This window comes from Acanthochromis polyacanthus, chromosome 14 (genome assembly GCF_021347895.1).
Source record: "Acanthochromis polyacanthus isolate Apoly-LR-REF ecotype Palm Island chromosome 14, KAUST_Apoly_ChrSc, whole genome shotgun sequence".
NCBI classification, from domain to species: Eukaryota; Metazoa; Chordata; class Actinopteri; family Pomacentridae; genus Acanthochromis; species Acanthochromis polyacanthus.
In genome coordinates, this window is record NC_067126.1 from 26,826,712 (window position 1) to 26,842,185 (window position 15,474).

General features: G+C 39.9%; 2 protein-coding genes across 6 annotated transcripts; one reads left to right on the forward strand and one right to left on the reverse strand.

The window, feature by feature from the left end:
* Positions 1–818: 818 nt before the first annotated feature.
* Positions 819–5,160, reverse strand: c14h3orf38 (chromosome 14 C3orf38 homolog). The gene is made up of 4 exons (XM_051959447.1): positions 4,958–5,160; positions 3,769–3,944; positions 2,100–2,116; positions 819–1,397 (listed from the first exon to the last, which is right to left on the reverse strand). Exons 1-4 carry the CDS (start codon positions 5,082–5,084, stop codon positions 1,088–1,090), a joined length of 630 nt encoding a protein of 209 aa, XP_051815407.1. The 5' UTR covers positions 5,085–5,160; the 3' UTR covers positions 819–1,087.
* A 269-nt stretch (positions 5,161–5,429) lies between these two features.
* zgc:152951 (uncharacterized protein LOC569013 homolog) lies at positions 5,430–15,349 on the forward strand. Of its 5 annotated transcripts, none has more exons than XM_051958620.1 (11): positions 5,430–5,448; positions 7,584–7,823; positions 7,986–8,103; positions 9,596–9,748; positions 9,891–10,085; positions 11,360–11,433; positions 11,725–11,922; positions 12,344–12,481; positions 12,582–12,671; positions 12,785–12,928; positions 13,066–15,349. In XM_051958620.1, the coding sequence occupies exons 2-11, from the start codon at positions 7,584–7,586 to the stop codon at positions 13,192–13,194; spliced, it is 1,479 nt and encodes a 492-aa protein (XP_051814580.1). In that variant the 5' UTR covers positions 5,430–5,448; the 3' UTR covers positions 13,195–15,349. The 5 variants fall into 5 exon arrangements, with proteins under 5 accessions (XP_051814580.1, XP_022059303.2, XP_022059302.2 ...); XM_022203611.2 differs by lacking the exon at positions 5,430–5,448 and adding an exon at positions 5,849–5,966; XM_022203610.2 differs by lacking the exon at positions 5,430–5,448 and adding an exon at positions 6,143–6,365.
* Positions 15,350–15,474: the final 125 nt, after the last annotated feature.

Below are 15,474 nucleotides of genomic sequence, written 5' to 3' on the forward strand. Positions count from 1 at the left end.
TGCATGAACATAAAAGCCCAGAATTTAAATACATATCAAAAATGAACCTGCTTAAATGCCAGACAGAACATTTTAGATATTTTGATGTACACATTTGTCTTAATATTACACATACCCCACAACTAGAGCTGAAAAAATCCCACCGCAATGATTTTGACAGATATTGTGGGAATATTTCCACTTCTTTTCCAATCAAACAGATATATATGTATAAAGAAGCGATATCTGCAGGTGGTCTGTACAAAATAAACATATCCCCTTTCATCTGGAGAATCTGATTTGTAGACCAGGGTACGTCTGTAGCACCACGATGCCTTCATGCATGTTGTGACACATTTCACCTAAAATGAAACAAACTGCAGCTCATCCCATTGTATATTGCACTTTGTCCTATTGCTACATCATTAGTATTTACTGTTCAGCCTTAACCACCACAGGACCCTTTGCTTCAAAGTAATAATATTGAAACATTACACAGAGGCCTGAGATTACGTAATAAAATCCATTTTACTCGACTTTTGTATTGTCATGTGAAGAGACACAACATTTCTTCTGTTTGCAAGTTAGGCCGACCCTACTGGTCCTTACAGCACAAATGCAAACAAGTATAAGTAGTGTTTATTGTTTATAATTCGTTACATACTTACAAGTGTATATTCATGACTGTATTTATGTCAGATTTCATATAAGGCACGGGCTTTGCAAAAAGGTGGAGTTGTGTTTAGCATTTTACCAAAAGTGTTTCCAGAAAAGGGACAACAGCAAAAAATGACAAAAAAATAAATAAAAAAGCAGGGACCCTCCTTTGGGTCATCAATCATTCTTTTAAGTTGCATCAATGATGTAACTGTCGCACCCCCCTGTACATTCTCACACGGTGCTTAACATAAGTTAGAAGAAGGGCTTGTGCCGGTAAAGTTCCCAGATTCAAAACCTGACCTCAACTTGGCGAGTGCAACGAAGTCATGAAAAACAGATGCTTAATTGGTAAAGAAAACATGCTCACTCCATACAACACCCATTCTGACTTGCCATCAGCTGCACAGTAGTTGCAGTTCACTGGAGTTGTAGCTTAAAGCAGGTGCTGTCACCTTCGTCCCACCGAGCGCCTCCTGACCTTTGATTTCAGGTTGACAGACTTTATCTTCCAGCTGTTGTTGTCAAGTGGGGAACGAATGAGGCCAAATATTTGCTCAAAGATGCCGAGACAGACTTCATCTCTGTGGATGGTCCCAGCCACGGCCACCAGCACCAAGCCATGGGGGGAGGCCAGGGCCTTGAGGCCACAGGGCTCCGGGTTTGGACTGAAGAGGAGGCGCTCATCTCTGGACAGGGCCAAAAGACGAAGGCTAACCAGCTCAGCACCCAGAAACTCCTCCATCTGTTCAATGCCAGTTCTAAAAAAAGGCGCACCAGAGTTAGTGTGTGTAAATGTCATTAATTACCAGTCAGTCTTGACTTAAGTTTCAGCATACAGCCATGGCCATAAGTTTGGACACAAGTACCATGACGCTTGTGAATCTTAGAAAATACCACAAAAAATACTGAAGTGTTTGGGTGATAATACACAACTCCTGAGAACTCTATTAAGTTCATATTTAAAAAAACATCAAAAGAGTTTGGTGTGATTTTGTTATTCTTACCAAATTCGGTTGTGAAAGTACTGCATTTTTTTTGTTATTTTCTTCTAATATTATGTTTTGGGAACAAAGTGTTTCCAATTGTTGGAATTTATTGATAATATTATATCCCTTGTTGATTGTTGACTAATTAAACTGGTGCTGTCAAAAAATATTAGTTATGTTCTGTAATAGACATCAAACAGACATAAGTCATGTTGTGTCCAAACTTATGGCCATGGCTGTACAACAGAAGCTAGTATACCCTTTTGCAATATGACTTAAAAATTCAGGTGCTTCTAAATTGTGTCACTCGAATAAAGAACGATCTCCTATGAACATATAAAATAAAATATTTTAGAAGCACTATATTCAAAATGAACCCCAAAGTCAAATTCAAAGCAACAAAAACAAATAAAGCTGTGATCACTGACACACAGGTCAGGAGAATCTGCGATCACTGAAGCAAACCGAGCACACCTGTCATTTCCAGTCACCTAACTACAAAAACATGGCTAAAGATGCCATGTAAACACCAAAACTATAGATCATTTTTGACCTGTGTTGTGTCTGTCATTTGAGTCATGGCTCCGAATGGAAAAGAAATTAAAAATCTGATTGTGAGACCTCACAAGGATGAGAAAGAATACAGGTAAATCTATGAACAAATAAATGTCTCCTGGACTTCCAAAAAACTTGGCAGAAGAGGAATATTCTATATATATATTTAGTAACATACATTGTTATCTCATCTAGCTGCACACTGTTTATCCCTGTTTAACGAGTCCTACCTGGAGAGGAGGGCGTAGCTTCACGTCTGGCCAGAAAGTGCGTGTGGTCCCCAGTCCTGAGCTGTTGGCCAAGTGAAGGGTTCTGACTGTTCATGAGCTTGAAGAACCTACTGCAGAACTGCTGCCCGAGGACCAGTGGGTCAAAGCCCACCCCAGTCTTCATATCCGTGGAATTTGAATGGTGTCTCTCTGGGCTGTCGCTGGTCGGTCCTCAGCTCCTTGATGGCGTTTGTCAACTACAACCTTAATGGAATGAAGAGGTTTTTTGCCACTATAGTCATGTAGTGCTTTAAACTCTCTTAGTACTCAGTATCAAGCAGCACATGCTTCAGACAGCTACTTTGTGACTGGTATCAATAGATCACTGCACTGAAACGTCATTTTTGGCCTTTCTTTATTACATCGAAAGCTGCACTCCTTCAGAAACACACATGGAAAAGCCTTCAGATGGATTCTAGTGAAATTCAAAATCAAGTCTTGCTCAGTAGCTAAAGCTGTGAGTAGGTCATTTTATTTATCGTTTTCATCCCAGCAAAGATCTTAGGTTGGCCTCCAAGCTAAAACATTAGCCCTGCATTATTTAGAAAGGTTGTTTCCATTGTTAAAACAGCAACTGCTGGTGCCTCTATTTACAATGAAAAGCATAAAAGTCCAACTTATTTCCACAGATTTAGAACACAAAGCATTTTTGCCATGATAGCAGCATTCATAGTGGGCTCACCATTGAAATATGGAAAATCTAATTGTGAGTCATCTTTCTGTGCAATCATCCAGATGAAGCTATCAATAAAAAATGTGAATATTCCCACATACATCAGTAACCTAGTTTCTGATCCACATGTATTGAGTCCTTATTTTAAAGACCACCTTTTGTGAAAATTCCTCTTTTTTCCCATATTTGTCCATATGGTGTTTTTAATGCTAGAAAACACATCATGAGATTTAGAGTTTAAAGAAGTATTACAAGGTCTGAGCAAAGTCAAAGCTGAAGTTTCATGTTTTAGAGGAAAACAATGATATTGAGTTGCAGCTTTGGAGCCATCTTAAGCTGGAAAAGAGCTTTGATGGGAAAAAAGTTCAATCACTGAGCAAAGGAACTTTAAAGATTTGCATTTAGCTATAAGGACAACTACCAGTTTCTAGCTTTTGGAAACTTAGTTAAAAATGTAATGAATAATGCCAATTGCGTTTAAGCTACTGAACAAATGATGGCTATATAATATTCTGATTAGCCTTCAAGTTATTTACTAGTCTTTGTGTAGCATTAAATATGCTGTAATGTCCAGCAACCCCAAGCTGTGCTCTCTGTGTTGTCATGCAAAATGTCAGGGCCAAGTGACTTGACCTCATTTCCATACCTTCGCTGACGACCAAAGTTCCAGCGTCCTTCTCACCAGCTGGTGTTTCTCACTGTTTGGGGGCATCACTACACCTTCTTTGGCCAGGTACCTAAATATCAATTCACGCTGAACCTTCTTCCTTCTCAGGAGCTCTTCAGCATTTTTAGTGAATGACAGAATTGTTTCTACAGCCTCTGTAATGACAAAGAAACAAGACAAGTTGAAGATTCCATATCGTGCACCTTTGCAAATTAAGTTCCCAGAGGGTGTTTCTACACATTTCTACTCAAAGTAATTCAGAGATGGGCTATTTCACCATCACTAGCCCAGGTTTTAGTCTTATTTTAACTGGACTGTATCAGTGGCTGAGGCTGTAAATGCAGTTGAACTGCTATCGCCAACGTCCCTTCAGGAAAAAGACTCTGTCTGTGTCTGTGACTAATAGTATAGAACAAAATAGTTGACAGCCAACAGAATGCGTGTGTGACATCAGGACTTTTAATTTTTTTTCCAATGCTCTCTTTGAGGTAACACTTTACATAAAAATAATGGACATTCACAGCACACCCTCATTTTAAACCAGTTATATAGTGAGTTTGTCAGAAAATGACACAGACTGCAGGTTAACATGTGGTTTCAACTGGCTGCATTTCAGTCACTATGTTAGACTGGTTCTGATGTCTGACAACACAAACAACAATTAATGCAAATCCTGATGTAAACACTAGCTCAGCTTAGGTTGCACTGAAGTACAACAGGTGACATGAAAACGCAGAACCCCACTATACATTTGTTTACTGGTTTCATATTGGTCTCCACCATTTGTAAATGTTCCTCAGCGTCACAATTTCCACAGAGTTCTGGCCTTGAGAAGTGGCTGAAGCAAACATTTTCCCATCTTAACAGCTTTTATTTTACACTTGCAAGTTAATGACAATCACACAACTTATACGGGACCTTTAAAATTCTATTATCTGACCATAGTACACTTTAGCTAGGTAGTCGTGAATTAGCACCAGAAAAGGCGGTTTGTAATCACTGGTGTCAGTGCTGGCGACAATCCTGACAAATCAATCTTCCATTATTGGTGAAAGTATGAATCAAATAGCTCCGTTTACGACAGAGTGTCAGAGTCTGACTCACAGACTCTGACTTCCTATGTTAACTAACTTCCGCTTTGCTAGCAGCAACACGATTAAAAGCTCACCTCTAGTGTTCTCCACGACTATCATCTTATTAGTCACTGTGTCACTCAGTGACAGTAGGTCGGGTATTGTCATTAAACCCAGTATTTTTTTAAATCCAACACGTTCTGTTTCTGACAGTCCTGACATCTTCGCAGAACAACACTTAGCCGCTTTCGTCCATTTGTGTCATGTACAGAAATGTGTCCGTACAGGAACAAGTGCTACTGCGAATCGGTCCGCTCATAGCCATGGTTGCTATGATACTACTGCTGCGTTCAGGAAGACTCGGGGCTCGGAAACCTTCCTTGTAGAGTACGATTGAATGGCCCATGAAGTTTCGACTGTGAAACTTTGATGTCAACTAAACTGTTAAGAGTTGTGAATGCGTCCCAAAAAAGTTACTAAGGCTGACAGCCTCTTTTATCCGTCACTTATCCCCTCTGTTTTGTTGACTCATCCAAATAAGCTCTGCTGATAGGATTTCCATACACCACTGTCCACGAGAAGACAGGTTTGTCGAAGTCAGTCCTATAATATTATTGACTGTTGACATTAACGTTGTTAGTCGTGGAAGCTTTGAACTCGAAATGAAAATTTCCGACTGCCACGTTAACACGAACGCAGCATGGAGGACTTTGGCTGCTTTTATGATACTTATTTATATGTTATTACTTTCGTTTGCTGTGGTTTAACCTGATTTTCACACAGATTCTGGGCAGTTGAGACGTATTCCTCGTGCTGGTTACTTCGTGTTTTCATTTTGCTGATGGCTTTCTGTTCATTTCACCAACACAAGTGAGCACACCTCTAGAATCTTGCTTAACAAGTAACAGTAAAACCACAGCTTAGTCAGAGAGCAAATTTTCATGTGACACCATGTTTCCTGGTAGAGTCAGGTGACAGTCCTGGTTTGACAGCAGTTCAGTGGCAAAAAGCAGGATCATTCCGGGAGAAAGGACAAACAAACAGTGTCACATCTTCTGTTGTGTCTTTAGGATAAACTGCTGCTCTCCACTGATACAATTTAAGGTAATTCATTTAGGGTCAGATAATAATCACATTTTTTGTAAATGTACATTATACATTTGAAGACCGATTTCGGTTTACAAAGGCAAAAATCTGCTTTTATGTCAAAATATACGATTGGGGTTGTTTGTAATGAAAATAGACTAAAGCATAATTCCCGATGAGCACTTGAATGCATCATAAGACAAGCGAGCTAGCTTAACTAAGAGCGCTAATGTGGACTAGCCTGCGCTGCGGTGAAGCTCAGTCAGGACAGCTGGTGAATTTACCTGCGAGATAAGCCTTTCAGCTGGCATTAGACTTTATTAATATTAATATGTTCTAATTAAAGGGGCTAGGAGGATCACTTCTGCCTTTTATTATCGTTCTCACGTGTACAGTAAGGGAGCCAAACCCTGAAAGGTATCGTACTGATATCATTTGCTAATATATATCTCAGCTTGTTATTGCCTAATTTAGCCTAGCTAGTGTACGTTCAGTGCTGTGACCAGCTTTAAATAGTGCCTTGTAAAACACCTTGGGTTTATCGTTTTTATTAGTTTTGTCGGTTAAACTGCTGTCCACTTAAAGTATCTAAATGAATAAAAACATTTTTAACACTTTAATGTTGTGTAAATGTAATTATTGTATCTTAAACGGGTAACTACCATTCTATGAACAGGCATTCTCATACAACTGAGCAGTGATGTTGAAATTCTTCATTTAAAAATCAGTTTGTTCTCCGTTTACTTCCAGTCAATTTACATCAAGATATCTTAGAGTATAATAAAAACAGATGTGCTTGTGATAACAACGCAGAACCAGTTGTATTTTTATGCCCAGGAGCAATGTATAATCTAAGTATAAGTAAGCTAGTGAGTTAAGTTTAATCGCTATGTAACTGCATGAACTACTAGTGTCCTCAACAACAAGGTAAAACCTTGGACTTTTCTCTGTCTTTGCACGAGGAAAAAAATCATTAGGTGTGTTTGATCTACCACTTGATAAGCCTCGATGAATATTAACCGACTGCTAGCCTAAAGCTGTTTCAGATGAATGCGGAACTTTGCCATTGCTTAACTTTATACAAAACTAGTCCAATGCACACCACACCTGGCTGTTTTCAACACACGCTGGTCTTCTTTCAACACAAAGAAATGCTCTGAAATATACAGGAAGGAAACTGCTTTAGCTTTGACTCATGTTTAAACCCCAGTAATCACTTTTGCAAAAGATTAAAAGGGCTGTAAAGTTCCAGGGTTAAACCCCTCAGGTGGTCCTGAAGATGTCACACGAAACTGCTACTGAAATAAGAACAGATAAGTACAGTCACATATATATATATATACACATAACTACATGCACATGTACAACAAAATCTGCACATCCACACAACTACTCTAAGGAACAAAGCTATACAATATCCTCCTCAGGAGATTAGCATAATTTGCAAGGATTAACCTGCGAATCTGGTTGGAAACACCAAAAAAGTGTTTAGTTTAACGCTTTATCCATACTAGAAGGTATATTTAGTGTGCTTCATATTCAGATAGTGTGCACATTCTGAAGCAGAAGAGGACTAATGGAGATAAACTGTTATTACATAGATTTTTCTCTCTTGACTTTCTGTTATAACTGTAGATGGGGGAGTATGAGAGCGATGGTCGGGGCCGGGTCACGGTGTACTCCATCCAGGGCTGCCCACACTGCATGCAGGCTAAGGCCACCCTCGGGCGCTTTGGAGTACCAGTGTGTGACGTGGACATCGGTGTTCATCCTGAGCTGAGAGGGCGGGTGAAGGAGCTGACAGGACGCAGCACAGTCCCTCAGATCTTCTTTAACAACGTTCACATCGGGGGTAATGATGATCTGCAGAAATTGGTGAGAATTTCGACCACTTTGACCAGTGAACTTAGTGTGCAACGCATATTTTTGAAGTGTCAAAAAAATCTCATAGCATCTGCTTTCTTTAAAATTGTTTCAAAAAATAAAACACAAATATGTAAAAGCTGAACAACTTCTTGATCTGTTTCACCTTCTTAGGCTCCTGAAGAGCTTCAGAGGTTGGTGAGTCTGGTTAAGGAGGAGCCTCTTCCAGCAGATGCTCACCCGTTACCAGAAGGAATCAGTCAGAGGAACACAGCTGGAGAGACTGATGGAGGTGAGGGATTTGTTGTGCAATTTTTTGCAGGCTTTATTGTGTAATGAAAGTTGTCCTTAGCACACATTTCATACATAATGCCGTACAGTCCTTTGTGTCATTTTGGTGCAATAACTGCAATGTTCAAGAAATGATTTTGAAGATCTGTGTCAGGTTGGTTTGCTCTGGAAAGGAATGGGCTGTGAAATCATGAAATGAACCATGCTGTGGGAAAAGCATCCTAAGAGGTTTTGACTCAGATTAAATCCGTATGGAGCAACAACTTCAGAACAAAACAAATTTCTTCCAACATCCAAGGTCAGCACTGACCAGAGGCAACAGGGCTGGTTTTACTTCGTCATTTCTGTGTGAAGATGAGCCAAGAACAATGACTTATGAAACAGGGCTGGCTGATGTGGACATGAGGGATATATTTAGTAACAGCAGTGTGTGTGTGTGTGTGTGTGTGTGTGTGTGTGTGTGTGTGTGTGTGTGCTTATCTCCTCTTACGCATTCCAACACAGATACTGTAGTTATTACAGTCAACTTGATACTGTGGATGAGCCCAGCAGCACCAGGCTGTGCTACAGTACCTTATTATATGTGATTATTAGGCTCACTACTAAGTAAATAGAGTCTTTCCCTTGGAAGCATACACAGATGGAAAACTATTTACATTCAATGTTTGCTCCGATGTATTCCAACATCATCACTAGTAGGTTAGTTAGTTTTTTTTGTATGAGCGTTACTTTTAATTTCCACTAGTCCTCGGACCTCGCCAGGTCTTGTTATCCCTTTATGTTGTTACACTGGAATCATCTAAGTAACAGGGTAAGGCACGTAACTCAACTTTATAGCTCAATTGATAATGCATTGATCAACAGGACAGTGCGAGCTGTTAGGCCAAGGGACAAATTTATTGTAACATATCTATTTACTTTCACTGAGCACTTGCAGTTTTATTTACATTTTCACTATAGAGAAATGGATTTATATTGTGTGTGCCTTATGGACAACACTCTGTTATATTTGGCACCTCTTAACCATACACTGAACTGGCAGAAAGTATCAAGAAATTATTGATGTTGTTTAATTTGTGTCCATGGAGTATTCATTTGAGAGTACGAAAATATAATTTGTGCGCACAAATAATTTGTTCAGCAGCACAAATGAGCTTCCTCCTCTCTATGATCTGGCCATCAGTCAAAACAAACTTGTTACATGTAGAAAAAAAAGGCATTCCTACCCATTTCCCTAAACAGCACAACATATTTAAATTGGGCTCGTCTCTAAAAAACTTTTTTAGAATAACAAGCAGAGCAGCTGTGTTGGAGTAAAAGCAGACATGACTTGGCCCAATCCAGGCAATATCTTCCCCACCAGCTACGTGTTATCGTGCACATCCTGAACACTAGTGGCTCTTGGCCATTATTCCATCTTCTATCTGGGTTTCAACATGTGTATTTCTTTGTGTTTGTACGTGTTTGGCTTGGGATATTCCTTGCCCTCACAGAGTTTATGTGTGAGAAAGATGAGTTGGCGGACCTGGTAGAGGACCTCAAACATGGCAGTGTGATTGGCTGCCATAGGAAAGGACTGACTTTACACAAAAAGAGCTTCACAGGCAATGAGCTGGTTGACTGGCTGCAAAAAGATAAGGGCATGGGTAAGTAAGGCCAAAGATGCTTTCTGTTGTGAAATGTGAAAATAAACCCAACTCATTGATCTATCCATCTGAGTCCTGATTCAGAGAACACATAGTCAGATCCACCTTTGTCAACATTTGACTGTGGCCATGTGTGTGCTAGCCAGGGCTGAGGCCTGTAAAACAGGTCAAGCATTGTTGCAGAAGAAGTACATGGTCAGTGTGAATGGCAGTGGGCAACAAGACGGCAGTTTTGGCGAAGGAAAAGACGCCATGGACACACTGTACAGGCTACTGGAGGACGACCCTCATTCAGCTCTCAACGCAGGACAGACTGCGAGCTGCAGTCCCATACAGGGTAGGTCAGGACTGGACCTGGCTCAGAGTGTTCATGTATCGCATTCCAGGGTCACGCTGAGTAGTGCCCTTCAGCGCTCTCTAACCCTGTCATTTCTTGGCTGCTGGTTTGGTATGTGGGCTATTGGGTTTGCTTTGGTTTGTGTTTGGATGAAGTTTGTGATGTTAGGAGCTGAAGTAGGGGCTAATAGTATACCTGATAAAGGATAAAGTTTCTTCTTGACCTTAGAAATATATGTATGAAAGCAACACATGACTTTGCGGAGCATTTAATTTTGATTCATAATTCTGCATTAGTGGATTTAGATAACTGAGTATCAGCAGATAAAGGCAAGTTAAAAGCTTCAGAATAAAACTACAGTAATAATTGGAGCTTGGGGTTTTAATTTTGTCAGAAATGATGCAATATGCATGATAATATATATTCTAACTTTGAGTAAACGTTCTGATGTACAGTTTATCAGCACCCCAAGCATTTCTAAATGGATTCTGATGCAAAAGTTTGTCAGGGTTTGACACACATTGAAAGAACACATTGTTATTATGGTTCATGATAACTGTCCCAGTGTTGTACCCATTATGCCAACATCATATTGGTTTTGGCATCAAACTTCAGCTGCTGTCCACAGAGTTCTGAAATATAAACAGAAAAAAAGAAGAAACTGGCCTGAAATAGAACAGTATATCATTGAATCCCAGTTACAAAACCATGCTCTGCTTTGCTGTGGGTTTGTTGTTGTGTTGTGACAAATTAACACTTGGTTTTAATTTCTTCTCCACCCGGTTGTGGTGAGACAAACTGCTTGGCTCTGCTTTGCTGTGTTTCTACCTGAATGTTGCTCACCTTTGCAGACTAACAGCTACCATTTACTTTACAACACCACTTTCACCAGAAACAATGTTGTTGCTAGTTATTAGCAATGATATAATATGCACGAGATTAAAGTTAGCCTGATCCAGATTGCAGGTTGTATGTTCTTTTAACATTGACTTGGTTTTCCACAGTTAAAATCTTCCTTGTTATGGTGTACTCCTCAGTAAGGAGTACTCAGTTTGTCCCAGCTCACGTTTCATGTTGGGAAGTTCAGCTACGGACTGTGTTGATGTTTGATAAGTTCTGGGCTATGCTAGCACAGTTGCTCTTTGTATGTCCATGCTTGTAGCTTTCAAATATTGGTTTGGCTTGTATCACCAGACAAAGCAGCTGACCATACCAAACAATAACCATGTCTCTCTCTTTATCTCTCTGTCTTCATCTGCCTCCCCCTCCCCCAGCTGCTGAGCTCTCTTTGCTTTTACGGGACATGATTCTGAAATTGTTCTCTGAGCATCTCTCTGCCGATGGCAAGGTAACGTCTTCACTGACACGAGCCTTTTGGTTCATTGCGTGCTTTCGTCTGTGACTGTTGTGTTGTCGCAAGGTTGTGTGTGAATCTGTGCCATGAGTAGTGTACTGTTGCAGGTCATTTGTTCGTATGAAGATTCACTTGTGTAAACAGAATAAATAACCTCACAGACAGCTTTTGTGCAGTTTTCATCTTTGAAGAGATTAATTCTGTGGTTAGCTTGTCCTGTTATGTGTCAATATATTATATATGTCATATATCTATTAACTCTGTGTGTTGTCCTTGCTCCTACAGTCTGTGGACTACAAAGGCATGTCAATGAACCCTGCGTTTGAGCGTTACTGTGAGCTCGCCATTCAGCTGCAGAGGGTGGAGCTGCTCTCTCTGAGCCGGGAGGAGAAACTGGCCTTCTTCATCAACATCTACAATGCCTTAGTCATCCATGGGAACCTTCGTCTCGGGGCCCCCACCAACATGTGGCAAAGATACAGAGTAGGATTGCACAGCTTCACTGAAATACGCTGCAGTGTTTCCCAAAAACATCATGTAAATAGGCCTTATTCCACTGATGTGAAGTAGTATAGTTCAAATGCAGCATTTCCTGTAATTCTTAAGCAAATACAGCTGAATTATATCATTCATCGTCAGTCAGCCAGTTTGAATGGGATGCATTGAATCAGTAGGGCCTCACAAGTGAAGCTGAGCAAATGTTTTATGTGATAATTTACACCGAATGCAGTGTCTTATTATTAGCTTACTTTGAAACTGGAATATTAGGTTAAATTACATGCATACCAAACTATGAGCGTCTGGTCACGTCAGCTTAATTCTTGATGCTAATGCGCATGTACCTAAGCAGGAATTGATGGCATGACATAAAATATTTTTTCTTTCTTTTTGCCTTAATTTGTAGTTCTTCAACTATGTGAGCTACCTGATTGGAGGAGAAGTGTTCACATTACAAGACATTGAGAACGGCGTTCTGAGAGGGAACAGAAAAGGAATCGCACAGCTTCGACGGCCATTCTCCAAAACAGACCCTCGACTCCAGGTATTTAGAAACTCTGTTCAATCACAGATGAGTGTGTCTAGCATTGGATGGCGGTGTTTGTTTGCAGTACCTAAATATCAATTCTCTTGTTGTCCACTAGATGGCGCTTCCAGACGCTGAGCCGCTCATTCACTTTGCCTTGAACTGCGGTGCAAAAGGCTGCCCGCCTATTAAAACATACACTCCCCAGGTAAGAGAATTGAACTTCTAGTGTTGTTTTGTCCTTTCATTGTGTAAATAGTCATAAGTCATGGTTGTATCTTAGGCAGCGACCTACATTAACATGCTACTAAACCCTGTCAGGACATTGACAGCCAGCTCCGCACAGCAGCCGAGGCCTTCCTGGAGAATGACGACGGCTGCGTGGTAGATTCTGGGAAAAAAGAAGTGCGACTCAGTCAGATATTCAAGTGGTACAAGGCTGACTTTGGAGGCACTGATGAGAAGGTAGAGTTGAATCCACTCTTTTTTGTATGTGTGCACGTATTAAGAGGCAGTGAATAAATATCTTTCTGGCTTCATTTTCTACACTTGCGGCAGAAAAAATGTATTTCAGCTCTTTTTTCCTCCACTGTCTCTTGCAGCTGCTGAACTGGGTGCTGGAACACATGAGCGAATCCCCGAAGAAGACCAGCCTGCAGGGCGTCCTCTCTGCTGGGAAGACCAAAGTCAGCTTCCTCCCTTACGACTGGAGCGTCAACAGCAGCCACTGAGCATGCAAACGCATACACGCCGGGCTATATGCTACGTTTCTTTGCATCTATCCACTTTCTACTGAGCTACATCTATTTGAAACCACATGTCTGGTGATGGAGTGCGCAACAAATGAAGTCCAAGCAAAAAAAAAAAAACCCAACAAAACAAAATAAGTTCCAGAGGTGAGGGGAAACATTTGCACTGTATCATCGAATCGTACTTCTCCTGAAGGCTTATTCAATTTTTAAAGTCCTATTGTAAGCCCCTACACCCATATTTGGATGCTATATATATATATAAGTAGTACATCAACAACAAAGTAATTTGTGTGCAAAAAAATTAGCATAATAAATAGAATAAAACAGGACATTAAACATATTACATAATTAACTTCAATCCTCATTTTTCCTCCATGCTCTCCAGTCTATCAGCAACTCAGGAGTCATAGATTATTGTGATCATCTTATCCAACACTGGTTGGTTCATTCATGTAGAGCATTTAACTGCAGCAGATGGAGAGGATAACTTGGCGTATCCAAGCGCACAGCCTTGACAAGCCATATCAAACCCCTATGAACTTCCAACTCATTCATGTGTAGCGAGCTTCAGATTTTTAGTCGTTCAAACAGCATTTTTAACCCACTGGTGTTGCGTTAAATGGAAAAGACAGTAAAAGCTAAACATTAGTAAACAATCTGTGATCTGGGTTTACTGTCGGCCACTTTTCCTTTGGACAAATCAAATCTGGTTAGCTGCTGCTATCTTCCCGTTTGATCGACTGCAAGTACAGTGATTCAGTCACTGAATTTTAAAAGAACAGCAGCATTGTGTTTGTTTAGAACCCACATAAAATTACAGATGTCTTTTTCAGTTTTTATTCCCACCCCCCTACGTGGATGCTCAACCATCTTTTTTGATCCAAGTCTTCCACTGTAAATTGAAAAAGTGCTACTGCTGTGTTTTAAGCACAGCAATTTAGTAAGAAAAATACTACTATTGTGAATTATCAAAGTATTTATCAGAACTACACCCATTTGGGATGCACTCTGACACTTTGCATGTTTACCGCCAACTTTGAATGCTATTGAGATGTGTTTGTACTTTTTTCACAATTGTTCATCTATATGTGAATAATGTGCTGCGTTCATCCAGCTATTTATTCCAGCATGTCTGCAGAAACAAAGAGAAAATCTCAGTCATATCCAGTCTACATTTCCAGATCAGTTGGTCATTATTACAGTAAGTAGAGGAGTTTTGATTTGTTGTTTCCATCCGAACAGGTTTACAAAACATCGTGTCACTGAAATTTATTTTACCTGGCCTTAACTGTTTTTAAGATACATCATTATACATTTTCCGGTGCGTTTCTCACCAATTAAGTGTATATAATGTGTTAGGTGTTTTCATTATTTTGGATTTTATCTCAGGTCAAGCCAGTTTTCAGGTCGTTTGATGTCCTCCGTGCACTGTAAGCCGCATGTTGTTTTCTAATCAGTCTCCGCTCATGTTGCACTGTCTGTATTTATGTGCAGAAACATTGTCATGCATTTGAATTCTGCACATTACTGTAAATGTTTGAGTTTTTTTGTCTTAAAGCTACAAGCAGCACCAAAGCAAACGGTTAAATTAGCATGCATCAGAGCTGGAATGCAATCGCTGCATGAGATACTGGAAAACCCTTCGATCTTGAATGCTGGCCTGTAGCAGGACTGCTCCTTTGTCACTGCTTTGTTCTTAGCCTGTAAGCTTAGCCATAAGAAATAGTTGGACCTAAAGTGTCATTTAAACCTGATATCAGAATACAGTAGTTTCACATTTCTTAGTCAGTTAAACCGATAACTTAATTGTACAGATATATTCTTTGAAAACAAACCTTTAGCTACAAAGTGCACCTTTGATTTTACTATACTGAGCTCTACTATTAAGTGAGAGTAAGAAGGAAAGACACTCTGTGGACTAAAGTGAACAGAACAAAAGGATTATATTTATGTATATTGATGCTCCCTGTACTTTTTCAAAAAAAAAATTACCTCATGTATCAGGAAGATGTGATGCAAAAACTTTTTTAAACAAGCAATTCTAATATAATCATTCTATTTCCCTCTTTCCTGGGGTTAAGCAATATGTTCATGACTAGTAAATATGCAACGCTGAATTAAAACTATATATTGAGTCTGCTCTCTCTTTTACCGTCTCTGCATGTATAACACAGCAAATCTGTTTGGGGTTGTAATGCATGTCAGTAATGTAACAAAAAAATATTACAAACCAGTAATATAACTGTCATCCACGACAAT

Excerpts from the sequence above, each read along its gene's own strand:
- zgc:152951 (XM_051958620.1), top strand. The coding sequence starts at position 7,584 with ATGGGGGAGTATGAGAGCGATGGTCGGGGCCGGGTCACGGTGTACTCC. Across the intron at positions 8,104-9,595 it reads AGCTGGAGAGACTGATGGAG|AGTTTATGTGTGAGAAAGAT; the intron begins GTGAGGGATTTG and ends TTGCCCTCACAG. Across the intron at positions 10,086-11,359 it reads GAGCTGCAGTCCCATACAGG|CTGCTGAGCTCTCTTTGCTT; the intron begins GTAGGTCAGGAC and ends CCCCTCCCCCAG.
- c14h3orf38 (XM_051959447.1), bottom strand. The coding sequence starts at position 5,084 with ATGTCAGGACTGTCAGAAACAGAACGTGTTGGATTTAAAAAAATACTG. Across the intron at positions 3,945-4,957 it reads AGTCGTGGAGAACACTAGAG|AGGCTGTAGAAACAATTCTG; the intron begins GTGAGCTTTTAA and ends TTGTCATTACAG.